This window comes from Ochotona princeps, chromosome 3 (genome assembly GCF_030435755.1).
Source record: "Ochotona princeps isolate mOchPri1 chromosome 3, mOchPri1.hap1, whole genome shotgun sequence".
Taxonomy (NCBI): Eukaryota; Metazoa; Chordata; class Mammalia; order Lagomorpha; family Ochotonidae; genus Ochotona; species Ochotona princeps.
In genome coordinates, this window is record NC_080834.1 from 117,954,736 (window position 1) to 117,978,791 (window position 24,056).

The 24,056-nt window shown below is 42.4% G+C and overlaps 1 protein-coding gene across 1 annotated transcript in view; it reads left to right on the forward strand.

The window, feature by feature from the left end:
- The window catches only part of LOC131479844 (contactin-associated protein-like 5), a 556,228-nt gene that overhangs the window by 363,058 nt on the left and 169,114 nt on the right, over positions 1–24,056 (forward strand). The window contains exon 12 of the mRNA XM_058661311.1: positions 5,092–5,211. Coding sequence (XP_058517294.1) covers positions 5,092–5,211 — 120 coding nt within the window. The remainder of the gene's footprint in view (positions 1–5,091; positions 5,212–24,056) is intronic.

Below are 24,056 nucleotides of genomic sequence, written 5' to 3' on the forward strand. Positions count from 1 at the left end.
GTTGTTAATGTCATAGCCCTGTTTAAGGTGACCGGACTCCGCTGGATCAGTTCTGTTTCCAGCCCTGTCATCCACCTGGACCAATGGGTATTGTGTTCTGGCTTGATCCTACCGACTTCACACTCGGTCCCCACACAAATCAGTGGGAGCTGTAGCCCGGTTGCGGCGGCTTGGCACAACCTCCACCCGGTCTATTCCCTTCCCTGCTTTACATGCATGTGAGTGAGTTACCGCAGTCTTGTTCAGTCTGTCCCACCTCTCATTAAACTCTGGAACTTATTGATGCATTTTGAAGCCCAGCTCAACCCAACCAGCCCTCTACCCAGCCCACATAAATACTGGCATGTGCTTTTCTGTTTAGCAATCCCACCCTTGTCCTGGTTTCGTGTTCATCAGTGGGGGTAGTTACCTACGAGGTAGGTGCCCACTATTTCCCTACTAGGCCACTCGAGCTTCTGGGTCCTGGTTTGGTTGGTGATTCAGTCTGTTTCTAATAGTTTTTATGGGTACTCTCATTCAAACCTTCATGTCTCAGTCCCACTCTTGCCCTAGTGTTTATGGTTACTATTACTGGGAATCACCAGAAATTCATCTCTCACCTACACAAAAGCTGGCCTTATTCAAGGGTGTCTCTAAGCAGCTATTTCTGATCATAAAAACTTCATAGCATTCCACCGGGCAGCCAGCAGGCAGAGCCTGGAACCATTTGGTGCATTGGCCGCCCACAGCCAGGGACCCCCTCACCGCCTTGTTGCGGGTATCTTGGCATGCTGAGTCCTCGTTCTCGGATCTGGCCTGGCTGGGGGGGGCCCCCCAGGGCCGGAAAATATCTATTTTTTAGACTGCTCCAGCGATCTGTAAATAGGAACATCAAAAATAATGTGTTTACTAACTTAATATCCTGACATTTTAAACTAATTTCGGCAATCCCGTTTATTTTAATATTTTTCCCCCTTCAATGAAAATAGGCCAAAGCAAAATCCCTGAAATGCACCGTATGAGGGATTTGATAAACAGAAGTAAATAAAAGGCTGCTGAATGCAAAATGATTCACAAGCATTTATTTGATTACAAGAATTTAATTGATTTATGTATATGTTTAGGTTCTGCGTGTGGACAGGTAACTAAATATGCATTGATGTCACAATTGTTATTTTGCTGAGAATACAAAGAATGAGGAAAGCAAACAGAAATGAGTCATTTTTATGGCCTCAAACACATATGCTGCCATGCTTCTTGTCTGCATCTGTAGTTTTACAGTAGGAATTAAATAATGGGGCAAAAGGACTACAGCTCTGACATTGGAATTGAAAAGTTGAGCTCTAAATAGAACTACTTTGCTTTCAGGATGCTATCATTACCTGTAATGAGTGTGAACATCACAAGGACATTTTCAGTTATACCTTAGGCTGTAAATTAGCTGCTGAATTATATTCAGACTGTTCTTTTTTTTCTCTCATTTGAAAATGAGATCTACCTGCTTTATACAGATGTGCTATGCACCTGTTCACATTAATGTAAAGTTTGTTCTAAAGAGGCTTCATTTGTCTCTCACTGTACCATTCACTGTACATCTTATACTCCTAATGTCAGCTTGTCCCATTTAACATCAGGGTGGGTGACTACTTGCTGCTTCAATGCAAATATTACAGACTAATTTTTTTTCTGCTTTTTCTGAATGTTACCATATTCTTCCCAGACAAAAACATGATGGTTTCATCATGGATGTTTTCAGGGGTCAATGGAGAATTTGTAGAAGACACAGCAATTTGGGCCCAGCATGATAGAGTAGCGGTTAAGGTCGTCACCTTGTAAGTGCCAGGATCCCATATGGGTACTGATTCTGGTCCCAACGGCTCCACTTCCCATCCAGCCTCCTGACTGTGGCCTAGGAGAGCAGTCGAGGACAGCCCAAAACCTTGGGACCCTGGACCTGTGTGGGAGACCTGGAGGAAGTTCCTGGCTCCTGGCTTCAGATTGGCACAACACTAGCCGTTGCAGTTACTTGGGAGTGAATCATTAGACAGAAGATCTTCCTCTCTGTCTCTACTCCTCTCTGTACATCTGACTTTCCAATAAAAGAAATAAATCTTTAAAAAAAAAGACATAGCAATTTTAGGAGAATCAAGATGGCAGAATAGGGTAAGGACATGTTTAAATAGAAGGAGAAACATTACCCAGTGTGAAGCAGAGAGGGAGCATTCCAGGAAACAGGAGGAGAGAGAACAAGAGTAAAGGGGTGCCTATAGACTGACACACACAGGAAAGCAGTGGACATAATGGTGTGGTGTTGCAGTGAGTGAATAATACCCCAGCAGCATTCAGTGAGTGGCCATCTGAACTTCAGCGGCAGCTGGAATTCCACCAGCAACAACATGGGAAGAGGTGTTCACCAGGAGCTCAGGCAATGGATCCAGACAAAGAACTGTCCGTCCTACTGGTCTGCTTGATTTCATCAGGAGCAGAGACAGTGCAGGAGGTTCCAGATGGGCAGTGCGGGCAGGGTGGCTTTCACAGCCCAGTCCGCCCCCCTAGAGATGAATCATGCACCATTTTGTTTAAGGAGGCAAAGGCTAAGGGACAGAACTGCATATGCACTGAGCTGGGAGTGAACTCATTTCTGGCTCAGTGAACTGCAACAACATGGTATTCTATAGGTTCCACCCAAGACATGCCCAGGTAGCCCCCAGACCTGACAGCCAGCAGATCAAGAACTCTAGTAGTGACACATTGGATGCCATTTTGTACAGTGTACAAAGGCTTTAAAACTGCAGGACAATAGTGAGCTCAGTGCATTGCACTATTACGTCATTGAAAATAATACTTATTTTCACATCGTACAGGTCAAAATAGGTCTGTGTTGTCCTCAGACATAATGGCCAACAGACTCTGGCAAGATCAGTACCACCAACAACCTAGCTATAAAGGACACCTGGTGTGTCCCTAATCCAGGGACCTACTCCAACCAGAATTGGTTGAAACATTGTACAGACAATGGTGCAGCCTCAGCACAGTATCGCAGGAGGTGGGGAGTGGTGAGCCAGGAGCTAGGGCAACAGAAACCATTGTGGAAATCTAACATAAGAACTCAGACCTGGAATTTGCTGGAGGGAATAGCACATGTGACTGCAAGCAACGAGCCAGGGACCAACTGTAATAAGTAAAATCAAACTGCAGGCCTGTGGGTGACACAGCTTAGAAACTTGCCCCAAGGAGAAGAATCTGCTAACCAGAAGTACAATGACCAAGAACAAAAGATGGAACAAAAACAAAATTAATACTACTGAAGACTCCCCTGCAAAGAAGGAAAAGTCTTTGCTGAACTCAGAGCTTGTTATAAAGCTTCCTATCAACAATGAGAAGTATGTAAAGCAAGAGTTCAAGGAATTTAACAAATATGTCACACAGGAAATAGCAGCAATAAATCAAATGAAAACTGATACATCAGGAATTAAAAATACAGTGCAGCAAATTAAAAGTACAGTGAAGAGTCTCCAAAATAGAATGAAGGAGGCAGAAGAAACAAAAACTCAAAATTAGAAGATATATCCTGTCATCAGGGGGAAACAAACAAAAAGCTGGAAGCAGAGATGGGCTAAGCTAAAAACGAAAAAAAAGTATTCAAGAATTGAAAGACACTATTAAGAGGCCAAATTGAAGAGTTATGGGAGTCCCAGAAGGTGCAGAAAGAGAAGCTGGGTTTGCAAATGTATTTAATGAAATAATAAGAGGAAATTTCCCTAATCTGGAGAAAGAATTGGCAAACAACATTCAGAAGGGGCACAGAACTCCCAACAGGCTTGATCAAAAGAGATCTTCACCAAGACACACGATTATCAAGCTCTCTTCAATTGAGCATAAGTAAAAGATCCTTAAATGTGCACGTGAAAAAAATCAACTGACATATAAAGGAATACCATTAAACTCACAGGAAACCTCTCACAGGAAACTCTAGAGGCCAGAAGAGAGTGGAGTGACATATTCCAGATGCAAAAAAGAGAGAAAAAAAGTTTGTCCAGGATAATGTACCCAGCAAAACTTTCCTTTGTCTTTGAAAATGAAGTAAAATTCTTTCACAGTTAAAGCTCAGAGATTGTGCCTCTTTCAGTCCTGCCCTACAAATGATACTTCAAGATGTTCTCTTGACAGAGAAGAGGAATAGCACCCAATAAAACCAAAGGTAAATGCAAAGAACATCCCAGTAAAATGACACCAGAAGACTAAACCAATGAACCCATGGCTAAAATGCCAGGACCAAATTACCACCCATGCATATTCACCCTGAATTTAAATCGCCTAGACAGATCAATCAAACATCATCGATTAACAGACAAATGAGTTTTTATCAATTTATTTATTATTTTGTAAGGCAGGGAGATAGAGAGGTAGATACAGGAAGAATTTCTCTGTATAATTACTCCTGAAAGGATCATAACCAGGGAAGTGCAGGGGCTGGGAATTCCATTTGCGTCTCTCATATGGGTGACATAAACTCAAATTCTGGAGACACCATCTATTGCATTTCAGGAGAATACAAAGAGAGTGTGCATCAGAAATAGTGGAGCTAGGGACATCCGAACAGTCTGCTTAACCTGCTACACAAATAATACAAAACCCCTAGAGGCATTCTTGAAAGTTCACTGAGCAATTATCTGTTGAAATTTTACATGAGTGTCACAGCACAGTAGATGTCAAGCTACATTGTCAGACAACACATGATGACTACTTTCCCCATCTGGGAAAAAGAATAATAGATTGATAACCATAAATCCATATGCCAGGGAGTATAAGGAAGAGACATATCATTCTGTAAAGAAGAGGGCCTTAAAAGAGGTAAGAGGAGACTTGAGAGCAATGTAACCTGAGAGGTGAATTTAGAAGAATGAAGGCAGAAGGATGAAGGAAGAGCCCTGGTAAATGTGTCTCTGACACACATTTGTATACTGGTTTGAGAAGGCCTGGGGAGAAATTCAAGCCTGCCAACGGGAGAGGCACGCACGCAGAAGTCAGGAGAAGCAGGAGTTACTGACTGCTACAGGGGGTAACCACAGTGAACAACGTTTTCTTTCCTTTGATTTTCTGTCTTTTCAGCCATCTATGAGCAGTCCTGCGAGGTTTACATGCATCAAGGGAACGCAGTCGGCTTCTTCCACATCGACACAGATGGCAGTGGGCCCCTGGCACCTGTCCGAGTGGACTGCAGTATCACTGGTAAGGGTGCAAATTCCCTCTCACATTCACCCTCAGCTTTTGAAGCAAAAGGGCCTCTTGTGGAAGAAGACACCTGTGTGGTTGAAATGTTCAAGGACAAATTTTCATAGCAATTAGCGGCTAGATTTCCTCATGAATAACAAGGAAAGGAAAGTAGATCCTTGAACCGAAGGAGGTGTTTTTGAACCAACATTCAGTTGTCTAACATTTTTTGAAAAAGCTTGCCATGAATGTTTCTCCCTTAAAAGTTACAAACACAAACAAAACAAGCAACAAATAGTAATAAAAAAGACTGAGAATTAGTGAGAAATATTCTCTTTGTAAGTCAGAAACTTGGCATCATGTCTAGTACTGAGGACTGTGTGAGGAGCTTGACCTGCTTATTAGTGTAATGGGAACAAGGGAAGAATCAGATCTTAACTTTTCTCAAAACATAATTAACACATTAATTATTCCAAGCTGCAGATATTGTACAACTTGGAATTTAGTATTACTACATTTCCTAGGCTTTCTGAGTTTTTTTATGTAAATTTCCCTAATCCTTGATTTGGGCCCAGCGGCGTGGCCTAGCGTCTAAAGTCCTCCCCTTGAAAGCCCCGGGATTCCATATGGGCACCGGTTCGAATCCCGGCGGCTCCACTTCCCACCCAACTCCCTGCTTGTAGCCTGGGAAAGCAGTTGAGGACGGCCCAATGCTTTGGGACCCTGCACCCGCATGGGAGACCCGGAGGAGGTTCCAGGTTCCCGGCTTCGGATCGGCGCGCATCGGCTCGTCCGGCTCACTTGGGGAGTGAATCATCAGATGGAAGATCTTCCTCTCTGTCTCTCCTCCTCTGTGTATATCTGGCTGTAATAAAATGAATAAATCTTAAAAAAAAATTCCCTAATCCTTGATCTCCAAAAATTAAAGAAGGGGTAAGATGGCCAGCAATTACTGTGTATCCATGGTCTCTGGCAACTTAGATGAGAGTTGGAAACTATCATTTCCTTTAATCCTCATAATAAATGTCCAGGGCGGATGTTTCACATCTCCATTTTATAAAGAAAGATAAAGAAAGAAGACAATATGCTCCTTTCTTTAGTGGGGTACGTACTACATCCTGTGGCCACACATGGAAATTCTGAAAGCAAATAAACCCTCTTCCGCTTCAGCAAAAGCCTGTGGATTGAGACATTATACATAGGTATTGCTTTAAAGTGCTTTCAATTATTACTTTTTGCTACAAAATAATCAGTGGTCATTGTACAAAGTTTGAGGGGGAAATATAAAATCAGAAGCAAATATCAATGTTCCCATTTATTCATAATCTCAAGAATGCCATTGTCATTATATTGTTGGAATTGTCTAGGTACCTTTGTTATAAATGAGCATTTTTAAATTTTTTAAGATTGATTTATTTTTATTGGAAAGTCAGATATACAGAGAGGAGGGGGAGAGGCAGAGTGGAAGATCTTCCATCTGATGATTCACTTCCCAAGTGGTTGCAATGGCTGGAACTGAGCCAATTCATAGCCAGGAGCCAGGAGCTTCTTCCGGGTATCCCACAGAGATGCAGGATCCCAAGGCTTTGGACCATCCTCCACTGCTCTCCCAGACCACAAGCAGGGAGCTGGATGGAAAGTGGGGCCACTCATTAGAACTGGCCCCCATATGGGATAACAGCACGTTCAAGGCAAGGACTTTAGCCATAGGCTACTGCGCCAGGACCAAATGAGCATTTTTGTACACATATATATATGCATGTTAATAATGTTGGTTCCAGAATCCAAGTGTACTTCTTTACTATATCATTGAAATGCATTCTGAAGTTAAAGCGCATGCATTAAATAACCACAAAATTTTAAGTTTTCATAAAGAATGTAACTGCAAAGCCACAGAGGGGAATACTGATTCACAGGCAAATCCTATCAGCTTCATCACGTGGGACCATCTGCTGCTGAAGATGTGAACTTGTTCCACTCTGTGTGTAAACCAGCTGACACTCATGAGGGCGAGTGCAGGTTGCTGAGTGTCTGATGGGATTCTGCGGCCAGCAGAGCCTCTCACTCTGTCCAAGCTGAACAGGCTCAGTGCTTGCTGGGCATTTCCTTGGAATGTGAACAAGATATGTACGTCTTTGTATGTTCTGCCCCTGAAGCATCCATAAATATAAGAGTAACGCTTTTTAGAAGTCAGAATACACACCTCTCACGATGAATTTGACATTTTATAATATGTAAATAAGTAGCACTATGTACATATTTCTGTTTGGAAGGTTTGCAAACTAATATTTTACTTACTGTTTTTCGATGTAACTTATTTTTCATTTATGTTAGTCAAAGACTTCATGGCTCTACTAAGCAAAAGCTCCAGAAATAAATGTGAAACAACCATAGCCCAGTAAGTCATGTAAACAATTATCAAATGAAATTCAACTTTTAGAATAGTCACAAAATCATTAACACTACAGTAGTGTATAATTTCTGTTAATTAGTTTTTTACAGAGACTCAAAACTGTGTTTCAATAAAACACTTTTTGCAATAAAAATTAATACACATGGCATCTCTATATGGCAGAACATACGGCTTTTGTCTCTGTGTTTGGGTTATTTCACTGAAAATCATATCCTCCGATTTAATGTTCGGCATTATTAAACATGAGCAACTCATGTCATGATATAAAATATGCTAGAGTTGTGCAGGGAATGGAGCAGAGGGGAATGGAAAGAATGGGGGAACAGAAGAAGCAGAACTGGGAGATGGCATTGTGGTGCAGTAGTTTAAGCTGTGGGAACAAGGCACCTCATTTTGCAGTTCCTGTGGTGATCCTGGCGACTTCACTTCTATTCTGGCTCCCTGCTCATATGCCAGGGAACAAAGCTGGAAACAGTCCAGGTACTTGAGCTCATGCACCTGTGTGGGAGGATGAAAGAATGGTCTGGGTACCTGGGTTTGGTCTGACCTGTTTCTGGCTGCTGTGGTCATTTGGAGAATGGACCAGTGCAAACAGGATCCCTTTCTCTGTGTTTCTCTCTGACACTCTGCCTTTGAACAAAATAAATACATTTTTTAAAAAAGAAAAAGGAGAATTTGAAAAGGAATGTTGTTGTGCCCTTAGGGTTAATTTCTGAAAACCTGAAGCTGCTTTCCCCTGCAGCTTTCAGCAGCATCTGTGGAGGAATCCCATAGAGAATAACAATAGTGTGTGTAGCAGGGGGGGTGTGGATTTCCTTTCTCCTCCTTCTGAAGGAGCTGAGGGCTAGAGATCCAATTCTCCAGGCAGTATGGATTCACAGCATTGTGCTCATTCAGGATCCAGAGTTTCACATGGAGGTTTCTCCTAAGCAGACACCTTGGTTCTGTGCCTCCTGAAGAATGGTCCCTCAGCTCGCTCCCTGAGAAGGGGCGACTCCTTTGTCCTGACAGCTGTTTCTGTGTCTGCCGCCTGAGTTCCTCACCCATCCCGAGACAGTTCTGTCTGTGCACATCAATGACAAGCAGGCTGAGCTTTTCGCAGCATGATCCTAGTCAATGGCCCCAAGTAATATAAAGTGGCAGCTCCCCTATGATGGGAAAGTCAGTTGATTTATCAGAGCAATTAAGTGATAGAAAAATATGCACAGAAGGTACACCACTACAATTTTGTTCATGTATAATAACCAGAGAAAGAACTCTCATTTGTAGTTCACTCCCCAAGTTCAAGCAGTGTCTGGGATGGGACATGATTTCATATATATTTTTCCAAACATGGTAACAAAGATCTATGTACATACATGCCGTTGTCTGCTGCCTTCCAGAGTCTACATTAGCAGAAATTAAATCAGGGGCATAACATGATATTTAACCCACGAACTCCAGTATGCGATGTGACTATCTTAATCAGACATTTTAATGGCTAGATCAAAACCTCGACTCACCTGAACAGGTATAAGCCAAAGCTCCATCAAGCTCCAGATCTGACCTTGAGTTTCTTTTTTTTTAAGATTTATTTATTGTTGCTGAAAGGCAGATATACAGAGAGAAGGAGATACAGAGAGGAAGATCTTCCATCCAATGGTTCACTCCCCAAGTGAGCGCAACAGCTGGAGCTGAGCCAATCTGAAGCCAGGAGCCAGGAGCTCTTCTGGGTCTCCCACATGGGTGCAGGGTCCCAAGGCTTTGGGCTGTCCTCGACTGCTTTCCCAGGCCTCAAACAGGGAGCTGAATGGGAAGTGGGGCGGCTGGGATTAGAACTGGCATCCATATGTGATCCCGGGCGTGCAAGGCAAGGACTTTAACCACTACACTATCATGCCAGGCCCTGGCCTTGAGTTTCTAACCAAGGGGATCTGCTGCCTGAGCTCCAGAGGAACAGAAAGAGAGAAAAGGTTTTTCAGATGGTTCTTGAGTAAAACCATATGATTTAGTTGATCCTGAGTAAAACACAAAATCACTCTAAGCATTGGAAGCAAGATATCCTCATCACACCGTGAGTGGATTATATCTTTAATTCCCTTTGCGGATTGTGTACAGTATGCTGAGCAAGTGAAAGGAAGTTACAGGCAGGAATCATAGTGCAATAGTTAGAACAGAAGTCCTCCCACCAGCAGTCAGAAGTCAGGATGTGGTAGTGGCTTCCAGAAGAGACGCTGAGCCTTCAGAGCAATTGAGATATCACCTGACGGACACCCAGCTCAGAGCAGATGGCCACTTAGCTCAGTCTCTCCACAGACTGTCAGTCTCTTCCGTAGATTTTATACTGGCCAAATCCATCCAGAATCCAGAAATCCAGAGCAGTCAAATTTTCCTAGGCACAGAGAAAGCTGGAGCAATGTGGAAGGTGGGTCTTGTGGGATGAATGAAAGATCTGCATTGATTTAATTCAAGGACTAACCAAAGGAGTCGGGAAAAATAATTCGGTTCATCAGTAACCACAGTTGGTAGTTTGGATGCAGACTGCAAGGGAAAGCCACAGACTGTGCAAATAAGTGAATCCTGGAGTAATGAGCTTTATCCTCAACCACAAAGGGTTTTTGTTTAACTGGGAAGATTGAGTGAGGGAAAGTTGGGATCAATTTGAGAAACACACAGTGAATAAATAACCTTAGGGAACCAAGTAACCTGAAAGATTGTTACTCAATTTATGAATGATTCGGAGACAAGAAGATAGCCAAGAGGAGCCTGACATATTTAAACAAATTTTTGTTATTATTGTTTTTGTTTTTTTTTTTTAAGATTTATTCATTTTATTACAGCCAGATATACAGAGAGGAGGAGAGACAGAGAGGAAGATATTCCGTCCGATGATTCACTCCCCAAGTGAGCTGCAACGGGCCGATGCGTGCCGATCCGAAGCCGGGAACCTGGAACCGCTTCCGGGTCTCCCACGCAGGTGCAGGGTCCCAAAGCTTTTGGCTGTCCTCGACTGCTTTCCCAGGCCACAAGCAGGGAGCTGGATGGGAAGTGGAGCTGCCGGGATTAGAACCGGTGCCCATATGGGATCCCGGGGCTTTCAAGGGGAGGACTTTTAGCCGCTAGGCCACGCCACTGGGCCCTATTATTGTTTTTGTTAAAAAGGGCATCAGGGCTCCAATCCACTATCTAGTTGCAGTATTTCAGCTGATGAAAACATCTGCAGTCATGTTTGGCTTCATCAGTTTATTGGTCAAGAAGGGAGGGATGTTTTTTGATAACCAGGAATCCAGCATGGACTAAGAATTGAGATGGTGGGTGAAAAGGTACTTAGGTGGACTGCAGGATAGGTAAGATGCCATCAGACAATAAAAGACTTCTTGGTGCTGAGGTTTATACTCAGGAAAAGTCAGGAGTGGAGAAAAAACAGGGCAAGGGTAAGGGTTCAGATTAGTGAACAGCTGACATGCCTCTATAGGCAGCTAGGTTTTTTTGTTTTCCTTGATCAGATGGTGAATTACAACAGATTGACAGGAACATAGCATCCACATGTGTAGTCAAATACTCTTAGATATTTTCTGTGAAGGTGTTTTAATGGGTAAAATTAACTTATAATTCAATGAGTTTCAAAAAAGGTTTTTCTCTGTAGCATGTGTTATCATCATCCACTTAGTGAAGTCTTTAGGAGAAGAAACGCAATCCTTGCTTAAACAACAAAGGATTCTGCCATTTGATGTCTTTGAACGTGAGCTGCAATTTTCTCTCTAGCCTGCTGGTCTAACTTACAGTTAAACTTTTATAATTCAATTCCTTGAAATCTTTCTTTCTCTCAAACACACACACAGACACACACACACACACACACACACACACACTGTTTATTCTGTTGAGCTAGGGTGCCAACACTCCACTCTCCTCTTCTGTAAATTTTAACACAACACCAGCAACATTAATTTGTTACAACTGTGTATACTTGTGTTTCCCCATTAACAGTGAGCTCCTTTGTAAGAAATAAAGGACAGAGTATGACAAGTCCTTGAATCTACTTTTACACACACACACTGGGTAAATCCAATGTCAGTTGAACTCTGCGAAATCATTGCTAAATTGAAGACTAATCTTTACTTCTCTGTCTTTATCTTTCCATTTTCCACAATTTATCTTAGGCTGAGGTTCTGTCCTGTGAAATCAATAACAGTCATGAGACAACCCTCAGTGCTTAACCAAACTGTACTTAAGTTATCTCCTCCACTTGCTATCTTGTATATGAGTGCAGTTCCAAACAGGAGCACCTGGGGCCCAGCTCAGTAGCCTAGTGGCTAAAGTCCTCACCTTGCAGGTGCTGGGATCCCATATGGGTGCCGGTTCTAATCCTGGTGGCCTGGTTCCCACCCAGCTCCCTGCTTGTGGCCTGGGAAAGCAATCGAGAATGGCCCAAAGTCTTTGGACCCTGCATCCACCTGGGAGACCCAGAAGAAACTCCTGGCTCCTGGCTTCAGATTGGTATAGCTCTGGCCATTGTGGCCACTTAGGGAGTGAGTCAACAGACGGAAGTTGTGTCTCTCTGTCTCTCTTCCTCTCTGTATGGCTGACTTTGCAATTAAAAAAAAAAAAAACACTTACCTGCTGCTAGTTGCCTCCATGAATTTGCATTTCATCCCTGAAAACCTAGAGAGGGGGTTAGGAGAACACAAGGAAACTTCCAAAACATTAAGACGTAAAAGGAGCTGTGAATACATTTATTTTGGCCCCATTTTTTTTCAAACTACATATTGTCTACATATTTTTGAAGATCTCTGCATGAAACCATTTCAAAAATTTGCAAGGCCAGCATAGTGGCATTACAGATGATGCCTCTGCTGATGGCTCCACCATGCAGGGGTACCAGTGCAATACTGACTGCTCCACTTTGGATCCAACTTTCTGGAAAAGCAGCAGAGGTTGGACCAAGTCTTTGGGCCTCCACAAGGCAAACATGGGAGACAGAAGAAGTACGTGGTTCCTGATTTCAACTGGCCACTGAGGAGTGGGTTAGCAAACAGATCATTTCTGTCTTTCTTTCTGTCTCTCCTCTCTCTGGAACTCTGCCTTTCCATTAATAAAAATAATTTAAAAATACATATTTTAAAACATCTATGCACAAAAATCTATACTCGGATCATACAGTTTTTCACCAGGGCAGAGTACAGCAGGTAATGCTGCTGTTTGTGACACCTGCGTCTAGTAGAAAAATATTGGTCTTGAGTCCCAGATACTTTGCTTCCAATCTTGAGCTTGGCAGTGTACCCAGAAAGCAGTATGCCGTGGTCTAAGTACTTGGACCCTACCACCCACAGAGAAGTCCAGATGAACTCTCTGGCTCCTGTCTTCAGCATGGCCCAACTTCGGCTTTTAATGAGCATTTGGGAATGAATCAGTGAATAGATATTCTCCTTAACTCCCTCTCCTTTCATTTTGCCTTTCACATAAGGATGCATCTATTTTTAACATATATTTTAATAATTTTTAAAAGAGTTATTTTATTTTTATTGCAAACTCAGATATACAGAGAGGAAGATCTTCCGTCCAATGATTCACTCTCCAAGCGGTCGCAAAAGCCAAAGCTGAGCCAATCTGAAGCAAGGAGCCAGGAGCCTCTTCTGGGTCTTCCACGCAGGTGCAGAGTCCTAAGGTTTAGGCCATCCTCAACTGCCTTTCCAGGGCACAAGCAGTGAGCTGATGGAAAGTGGGGCTTCTGAGTTTAGAACCGGCACCCATATGGGATCCTGGCACGTTCAAGGCGAGGACTTTAGCTGCTAAGCTACTGCACTGGTCACCGGATGAATCTTAGAAAAAAAAAAGTACCCATCTTTAATTCCATTTTTCATATAATTCCTTAAAATCTCTTTCATAGTAACCTTAGCCATAAAAAACAACCTTCTTCTATTGTTGGCTGTAAAATCCACGCTCCCCTGCTGCAGCTGCTGTGCTGTTTCAGAGGCTTTGAGGACCTGTGGGGTGACTGTCTCAGGGGAATCTTCCAATACCCACAGGGCAGAATAAAATGAAAAAGCTCCGTGACAAGATATTCCTTGGAACCTGACATTTCGCTACATCCTCCTCAGTTTAAACATGTCAAATACATTTTCAAGTAGCAAGACGCTTTTGCTTTATAAGGCACAATGGCATGTTGACATGCAAAATTATTTTTTCTAGAATCACTAGCAAAAGATATTTGTTTTGTGTCTGGAGAGGTGCAGTGCCAACTTCACACGTGGACTTTTGTGGCAGTTATCTGGTACTGTACAGAACTTGCCACAAACATGTAGCGAGATACCTAAAGCAGAACTTTTTTTTTTCCTCAAACAGTTCATAATACTTTGATACACCACCTTTCAAATCTCCATATCTTACAAATCTAACTGTTACAATGCTGTTTCCCACTCCCTGAGCAGAAGCCTTTACTTTTCATTAAAACCTACCAAATTATGCATACTGGAGTTTATTGGGAAGCTGTTTTTGAATTCTGCCCAATATTCTTGTACATAATTATGCAATGTGATCACAGGTAATCAGTTATCATCCCAGCTTTGCTGGGAAGTAAGGAGAACATTTTCCCATACACTTGGCACAGCTTGAGCAATGGTGGTGGTTTACCTCTGGGCTGCAGGAGACTAGGCATCATCCAGGACATAGGATGGGGCTGCACGGCTGGCCATTTATTTGTACACAGGTAGCTAATTTTTGGTAGTTGCATTGTATGGTAAAACAAGAGGAATGCAGTGCTGTGCCCTATGCTTTTGTGAGAAAGTTTCAGGCTCCTACTGAAAAGCTTGACTGTCCACACCCTCTTTCTCCTCACACACCACTTCCTTGCCAAAGACTTACAGAACAAGCTGTGCTCATGTTCTCACATTTATTGCTTATCATAAGTTGAGTAAGCATTGACTGTAGAAGTAGCATGTTGAAATTGTGTCACTTGATTACAGACTATAATAAAATCATGTTGATAATCCACAGGATACCAAGCCCGTGCAGCATGCTTCACTGTGAAGCATCTAGGATAATTTTCATTTCACAATTATATTAGGGAAGCTAATAAATTCTAGGAGCAGAATACAAATTGTTGCCGTCTAGGTTTAAGGTTTTGCTCTGTACACAATACGTCTTATCACAGAGAGGTAAGGTAAAGACTTAAGGGCCAGGACACACTACCCTTTAGTGCTTTGCATCAGTTTGCATTGTAATCTCTGTTGTCAAGTGCTAATGAACCAATGAGAGGATAGAGATGATGCGAATCTTGTTCCTGGGCTTCATATACTTTATAATCAAAACTTGCCACGTCTTCGCCCACCCAGACTCGTAATTGAGATTACAGGCAGAGTGATCTTGTAGAAACGTAGATAAGGCCACGCTTCCTCAACCCATTGACCTCCACCTGCATCCATGCATGTTCTTTCTCCTTGGTTTTCAATTTTCAAAGGCTAGTGGAGACTGATGCATTGACATGAATCAATTAAAAATTTTAGAACCATATCCATGCGTATTGCAGTCTCTGAAATGCTACATTACTGTTTTTGTTGTTTTACAATGTTTTTAGAAGAGCCATAGACAGGACTCTTAATCTTTGTATTTGGCATCTGTCTCTGCCAATGGAGAGTGAGGATGATCTGGCTGCATCTACTCAATGCAACGAGTGAGGGGATGAAGACTATTGGAAAGTGACTGCCACACAGCAAACAGAAAGGGATCTGAGGTCCTTCCCAGATGATCTGTTCTCTCCCCTCTGGACACAGGTCTCATGTCACCAGGGAGAAGGTCTCAGCAGCTGTGTCTCCTTGCTGGACTCATTCCTGGAGCTCATACTCTGTGGCTCAGGAGCACCTGAAACCATTGCAACAATATTTGCATTGCTGTTAAGACTCATAGCAGCAGTTTGCGTTCTGTAAATAAAATCCTAGTGACTACAAAGACATTTGGATAGTTCAGACAATGATGGTCTTGTCTAGGTGCTTGTCTTCCTGTTTAATGCATTGTGCATTAAAAAAAAAAAAAACCTCAGGGTCTTTCTAGAAGGCTAATCTGTTAGGGAGGAGCTTGGGGGCAGTAATACTTGTGTTGAAGGCTTGAGCCTAACAAAGTTTCTCTCAGAAAGCAGCAGATAGCACAATCTGCTGCTAAATTAGGCCATTAAACCAAACTACTAAATAAAGAAGCTGTAGCATTACCCCGAAATTAAAGCATTGTCAGCCTTAAATTGACAAGAATGTTAGCAGGTTCTTAGAAAAATTCCTTTTACACATTCAGCAGAGCCAGTGGATTCCAGCCCACATGAATAAAACAGGAGACTCAGGTGATAGAAATGGGATTTCCATTCTCACAGCTTTCCTTTGCCATTCACTGACTTCCTGAAGTCCTTACTCATCTCCATTTGTTACATCTTTATTTTTCCTGTGTTCAGTTACTTACACATTTCTCATTATTTCACTCATCAATTCAAGCAGTTATTCAGAAAATAAGCCTTTAAGGTGAACTTCCAATTGCTGTGCTGAGCTAGACACCGAGGTTATAAACTGAATGAATTCATTCTTGTTCTGTAGAAACAGGAGGATACAGATGATTGTATCCATGGTGCAAGAATAGGAGTTGACAGATGGTATGGGGACAATAAAAAAGGGTGAGGTAGACACAAGTGTACAAGGTGACTGGGTGGTTGTTGGAGAAGCTGCCTATGAAGCTGTCACTGGTAACAATCCTTGAGTATATACTGGCATCAGTCAATGGTAATGATATCTTGCATTCTCAATACCATGTAGTTTTCCCAGTGGCCTGGGGAGAAATTGCACTCTCTCCATTTTGTATGGCAAAGCACTGAAATCTCAAGCACTAAGACTCCCAAGGGACAAACAATGGATGCAGGAATTTAAGCTGGTATTCTCAAACCTGGGTTCAGGGAGAGAGAGTTCCTGATGTGAGAAAAGGTCCCCAAACCCAGACGCAAGACACCATCCCCAGTGGACTATGCCTTGCCCATTGCTCAACTTCCCCTTAGTCAGTGCCTCGGACGAAAGGTCCTCCATGAAGTGATCCCAAGGAAAGGAGCTCTCTATTGTGCCCACTCACCTTCCTAATCATCATGTTCTTAGGATTGCAATCTGTGCTTCTGTCTTGGGTAGCAGGGATTCCACTACTCAAGCTGCCCTGCAGCACCCCTGAGCACAGGCTGTGCATTAGCAGAAATGGAAGTCAGGAGTAGGGTCCATGTACTCTGATGTAGGATGCAGGCATTGTACCAAGCACTCAGGGCCCTTCAAATCTCTTTTCTTCTGCAAGGTTTCCAGCTTGGTCCCTGTTATTAGTTGGGTTTCATGCTGCTGATCTTTTTGAAGAGTACACTCTAGTCATAATGTAAAATGTCCCAAAGGGAGTATTTTTTCCCATGATTATTTACTTATGTTAGAGCATTTTCAGCAAGAAAACCTCCTGGGTTATATCTGCCCCTCCTTGTATCCATCAGTAGCCCCATAACATCAGTCTGTCCCATGACTGGATTTGCTCAGCTTCCCTGTGTGGCTTAGGATGCTCTGCTACATCTCTGCACTGTGCAGGTGACCTGAAGCACCGCATGATGATGTTGTGAATACCCATTCTCCTACATTGCCTCAGTCTCTTGATGGCCCACACATTTCCACTGTTGCATTATTGTTTTCTAGCATTATATTTCCAGTGCTGTATTTCCTCTACATTGTAGCTGTCTTTGGCCTCCATCTCTACAGAAGAGCTCCTCCTTTCTTGCACTGTCTCTGCATCCTTTCCTCTCACCACAGACCCATAAATCATTTAATTTTGAAACGATGATACTGTTGCCCTCCTTATTGCTTTCATATTCAGATTATTCCTTTAAGAGCTTGCCATGGTCCCTTTAGTTCTACTTCTGTATCAATATTGCTGCATACCATTGCTTTCTATCAACAGGTGTTTGTCTATGTCTACTAGTAGTTTGATTTTTGTCTATGTCTACTAGTAGTTTGACTTTTTTTCCTACACCAGACTCAGCTGTTTTCCAAGGAAGACATTGTTCTTTCTGGAAATTTAATACCTCCTATTTGGAAATCAAAGTTGATATGTTCAATTGATCTCTAAATTATTTCAGTGGACAGAGCTGTTGCTGATGTAGCGGCATCTAAATTATGAGTTCATAAGGTGTTCTCTGTATACTTGCAGTTTTAGCCAATATTTCCCATCATTCTCTTTTCTATGCCCCTCTTCCATCATTGTAAAATTGCTCTAGTGATACTAAAATATTTATTAATCATCTCTATCTTATAATATATATATATAATGATGATTACTAAAATATATCATTAATGTTAGTACAAATGCATATAAAACTTGAGTATTTCTCCAACTTTTAATTTTTAACCATAGACAGTATTTCTCCAGGGGTGTACAGTCAGATAGAATAATGAATTTTAAAGTTACTGTAGATGTTATTTCCCCATTTTCTGTCTATGTCTACTAGTTTTTTTTTTTCCTATACTAGACTTAGCTGATTTCCTAGGGAGGCATTGTTCTTTCTGGAATTTTAGTATTTCCTATTTGCGATCAGGGATGGTTTAATATTCAGAAATCAATAAATGTGATATACCACATCAAAAAATCGAAGAGCAAGAATAATGCAATAGTTTCTATAGATGCAGAAAAAAACTTTTGATAAAATCCAACATCATTTCATACTAAAAACTATAAATAAGCTTGGCATGTAAGGAACATTCCACAACATAATCAAAGCAATACAGGAAAAAACCCAATGCTAGTGTCATACTGCATGGGGACAGACTGGAAGTTTTCCCACTAAGATCTGGAACAAGACAAGGATGTCCACTATTGCCACTGTCATTTAATATAGTAGTGGAAGTACTCAAAAATGCTATGAGACAAGAAAAAGAAATCAAAGGAATTCAAGTTGGAAACAAGGAAGTCAAGCTATCTCTACAAGATGACATGATTCTATGCATAGCAGAACCAAGAGACTCAATAAAAAGCCTGCTAGGACTTACACAAGAGTTTGGTGAAGTGGCAGGGTACAAAAATAAATGAACAAAAATGAATAGCCATAGTGTACACAAAAAATTCCAAGGCTGAAAAAGAACTAACCAGTCTGGCACCCTTCAAAATAACAGAGAAAAATGAAATACCTGGGAATAAACCCAACTAAAGATGTTGAAGACCTCTATGATGAAAACTGAAAAACATTACGAAAAATAAAATAAAAGAAGACTTCAAAAAGTGGAGATGTATACCATATTCATGGCTGGGCAGAAGCAATATCGTCAAAGTGTACATAATACCAAGAGCAATATATACCTTCAACACAATTCCAATTAAAATACCAAGAATATTCTCCACAGAGCGCTAAAAAAATGATATATAGGTTTATCTGGAAATGCAAAAATCCACAAATAGCCAGAACCATCCTGAAAAATAAGAACCTAGTGGGAGGGATCACAATTTCAGACCTTTGGACATACTATAGCACAGGAGTTATCAAAACAGCCTGGTACTGGCACAGAAACATAGAGAAACACCTATACAGCAGAACAAACATACCAGAAGGAAACTCACACATGTACAGCCTTCTAATCTTCCACAAGAAAACATAAAACAATCCAGGGAAAAAGGAGTTTCTCTTCAATAAATGCTATTAGGACAATTGGGTAATAGCCTGCAGAAATAAGAAGCAAGACCCACACCTTTCACCATACACAAAGATCAAATCTTAATGGATAGGGCCTGGTGCGGTGGCCTAGCGGCTGAAAGTCCTCGCCTTGAACACGCCGGGATCCCATATGGGCACCGGTTCTAATCCCAGCAACTCCACTTCCCATCCAGCTCCCTGCTTGTGGCCTGGGAAAGCAGTCGAGGACGGCCCAATGCTTTGGGACCCTGTACCTGCGTGGGAGACCTGGAAGAGGTTCCTCGTTCCTGGCTTCGGATCGGCACAGCACTGGCCGTTGCGGCTCACTTGGGGAGTGAATCATCGGACGGAATATCTTCCTCTCTGTCTCTCCTCCTCTCTGTATATCCGGCTTTCCAATAATAATAAATCTTAAAAAAAAATCTTAATGGATAAAACATCTAAACCTACATCCATAAAGCATCAAACATTTGGAAGAAAAAGTTGGAAAAACTCCAAAAGATCCATGTGTAGGCACTGACTGCCTAGAACAATCATGCAAAGCACAAGAAGTCAAGGCCAAAATAAACAAATGGAACTTGATCAAACTAACAAGCATCTACACAGCAAGGGAAACAATCAGCATCTTCAAATACCAACCACTAGAATGGGAGAAAATCTTCGCACATTATACAGGAGACAAAGGGCTGATTTCCAGAATATACAAAGAAATCCAGAACAGTCATAACAACAACAACAACAAAACCGATTAAGAAATGGGCAAGGGAAATGGACAGACATTTTTCACAGGGACAAATCCAAATGGCTAACAGACATATGAAAAAATGCTCAATCTCCCTGGCAATAAAGGAAATTCAAATAAAAGTTCATTGAGATATCACTTAGCTCCAGTATCAATGGCCCACATACAGAAAATTACCAAATTACCTGGCAAGGATGCAGGGAAAAAGGAATCCTACTCCACTGCTGCTCGGAATATAAGCTGATGCAACCTCTATGGAAATCAGTATGGAGAATGCTCAGGCAACTGAAAATCTACCTACCATATTACCCAACAATACCACTTCTAGGAATATCTAAAAGACCTGTTTCATTAGAAAGCAGCATGTGCCTCTATGTTCATGGCAGTGCAATCAATAATTAAAAAATATGGAATCAACCAATATGTCCATTGGGAGCCTTGCACGATAATATAATGCTTAAGGTCCTCACCTTGAGCATGCCGATATCCCATATGGGCTCTGGTTCTAATCCCGGCAGCTCCACTGCCCATCCAGCTCCCATCTTGTGGCCTGGGAAAGCAGTTGAGGATGGCCCAAAGCCTTGGGATCCTGCACCTGCATGGGAAACCGGAAAGAAGTTCCTGGCTCCTGGCTTCGGATCACCTCAGCACCGGCCATTGCGGCCACTTGGGGAGTGAATCATTGAACAGAAGATCTTCCTCTCTGTCTCTCCTCCTCTCTGTACATCTGCCTTTCCAATAAAATAAATAAATCTTTTTTAAAAAGTCCATTAACAAAGGGTTGGATAAGGCTTCTATGGTTCCATCTACTCTATGGAATATTACTCAGCTATTACATAAATGAAATATGTTTGCGACCAAATGGGCCCAACTGGACGCCATTATACTAAGGAAAATGAGCCAATCGCTAAAGGTCAGATATCATAGTTTCTTTTAATACAAGATACCATGATGTCAAATCTAAACATTGTACCTGTGAATCTTATTGTTCTTCCTAGTTTTTTGTACCACTACTAGTAAGATCTTGTGATGAAACCTATTAATCAATAATCCACGGGAGACCAATTGCTTGAGAAAAAATAATAAAATAAACATCAATTGTTCTAAAAGGAAAGCTGAGAAGCTTATGAATCTGAAGAGATTAAGAGGATAACAGTGGGATATCAGGGTTGGATCATGGAACAGAAAATAAAAATGGCATTTGTTGAAAGGTTTGTCAAACATGGAGAAAGTATTAAGTTTAGATATTAGTGTTACCAAGATCATTGCCTTAGTCTGGATTGAAGCACCTTGGTATATTCTCAAACACAAATGGGGAAATTAAGGAAATCTAAGTGACTGGTATATTGACACTCCAAATGTCTTTGCAAAATCTTTTTAAATTTTCAGAATATTCAATATATCAGTTAATTATACTTGTTCAAGTATTCTGCTATGAGCAATGGATAACTATGGCAACTCACAGGAATTGCAAGGGCACATTTCAACACCCTTTCCTATCATTTCTCACTTTCCTTGGATTTCGACAACTTTCTCTGTGAATGAGTACAAGTCCTGGTTGTCTGTTGACTGTTTAGCTTGTAACTAAGTGGATATCCACTGTGATAGGAGTTAAGCATCCAAAGGATGTATTAGGCAGCCTCTTGTTAGCACTTGCAGTGTAGAAGGTATCTGTGCAATGGGTTTCTGGAAGAGTCCTTGAGTTCGCGAAGTGCAGGACACTGGTGAAGCTAGGGAAGGGTTCCCTGTGACAGGACACTAGTGCTTGGACAATACCATGTATAATGGGAGGAGCTCCAGAGGAGAGTGGTCAGCTGAACTGAAGATGAATGATTCTTCTCACCTTTTGGTATTCTTTGTTAGTCTTCAAACAAGAATGTAGGGAGACATGGTCATGCTGGAAGAGGTGAGAGGAGATGCAAGTGGTGCCAATTTTTATCCCTCTTCTGGGAGAGAGACAAGTTGGGGGTCACAGCCCTCTGGATTCTACAAGGTTCCTGTAATCCCACCAACAATGTCCTGGGGACTGCTACCAGTACACCTGTATCCCAGGCACAGGGTCATACATTCCACCAGTGTGTCTCCTTCAGTCTACACAATGAAGCAGGAGGCATTTAAAGTAGGAGAACACAGAGGCTGGGAAGTAGCCTGCTTGGCACCACAGCCAATAAAAGGCACTTCCAGCAGTTGAGGTTGGATCTGTGTTAATTCCCAGTCTTATCTTCAGAATGAACCAATACTGGGGTGGGCCTTTAGATGTGGAAGGTTAAGCTGTCTTCAGAAATTACACAGATGTCCCATATTAGCACTGAGCCCCTGTCACCCATGTAGGAGACCGAGATGGAGTTTCAGGCTCCTAGCTTCTGACTGGCCCATACCCAGCAGTTACAACCATGTGGGCAGAGAACCAGTGGGTGGAAAATGTAATCTCATCTCTTCTCTCATCTCCTCTCCCTTTCTCTCCTCTCCTCTCCTCCTCTCCCTTCCTCTCCTCTCCTCTCCCCTCCCCTCCTCTCCTCTCCTCTCCTTTCCTTTCTCCTTCAATTAGCGAAAAGGATCCCAAATGCATGGAATCCTGTCTGTAATACTGCCCTGTCCTCCCAAACCATTACTACAATACATGCCCCAGGTCTCTTTGATCAAGAGTTTGGAAGCAAAGAAAAAAAGACAAAAAAACTAGAAAGAGAAAAAGAAGCAACAGCCAGAAACAGCACATAAACAAGTGAGGGCTGGAGAGAGGGGTGATGATAAATCATAGCTGAGTGAGTTTCCTAGAAGTCAGCAGGCTGCGGGCAGTGATGGATGCTCCATGAACAGGGTGAGGAAGCAGTGCTGCGAGCTGACCACTCCCTAAGAGCCTCACACAGGCCCCTGGCCAGGATCTCTGGGCCTGGAAACTGCCCCCAGAGGAATTGTGAGTTTTTTGTGGGTGTTGGAAATCACTTTATGCTAGTTGTCTCTCTTCCTTTTAAAGGTGTGGGGAGGAAGAATTGGGATGGATGCCAGCTCTCCCCAGCACAGGTTCACAAAAGTTTCTCTGTTTATGAAATGGTGTCTTCAAGTTCTCTCTGAGTGGATTCAATTAGACTCCACGCAGCTGTGTGGATCAAGTGTTGCCTTGCCTGTCTTTTCAACTCCATGTTTGCTTTATTTCAATTTCGCTGAAAGTCAGAGACACAGAGGAAGTTTCTACCCGTTAATTCCTCCACACACATATAGCAGCCAAGGCCAACCCAGACACCTGGACAATGATCTGCATCTCTCCTGAGGGTGGCAGGGGCCTAAGCACATGAGCCATCATCTGCTGCCTCCCCGTGTGACAACAGCACGAAGCTGAATTGGAAGATGGGGCCGGGACCCAAACCAGACACTGTGATACATGATGCTCATGCCCCAAGTAGCTTCTTAACCTCCCTGCTGAACACTCAACCCAAAATGCTGTATTTGCTTGTTTATTTCAATGTTAGAAGAAAAGGAGGAATGAGAGTGAGGAAGAGAGGGAGAAAGATCTTCCGTCACTGGTTCAGTCCACAGATAACCATAATGGACTGAAGCCAGCAGCCCATGATTTCATCCAGGTCTCCCACTCTGATGACAGGAGTCCAGGCAGTCATGCCCTCGTCTTCTATATTACCATGTAGATTACCAAGTGATCATAAGTGGAGCAACTGGGACTCACACTGTGGATCTGATATGAGATGCCCGAATTACAAGTGCTGGCTTCACTCACTGAACCACAGGACTGGTCCCTACTCCTGTGTTTCCTTCTTTAGTGTCCAGAAGAACATGCTCAGTAGGTTATTTCCAGGGCAGTGATAAGGAGATGGAAGTTTCAGAGGTGACTGGCTCCCCCATGGTTGGGAGTCTGCTGGGTGGTGGAGTTAGTGCTCCAGTCTCAGCCTGAAGGTGGCCACGTCCAGGGTTCCCTCCCACACATCTGCCTCCATGGACCATGGACGCCCTTCCAAGGTGATCCCTGCTCAGCACTAATTGCTGTGATTTAAGCGGGAAGGCAAGGTACAACATGTGAAACAAAAAATAGGCATTGCAAAAAT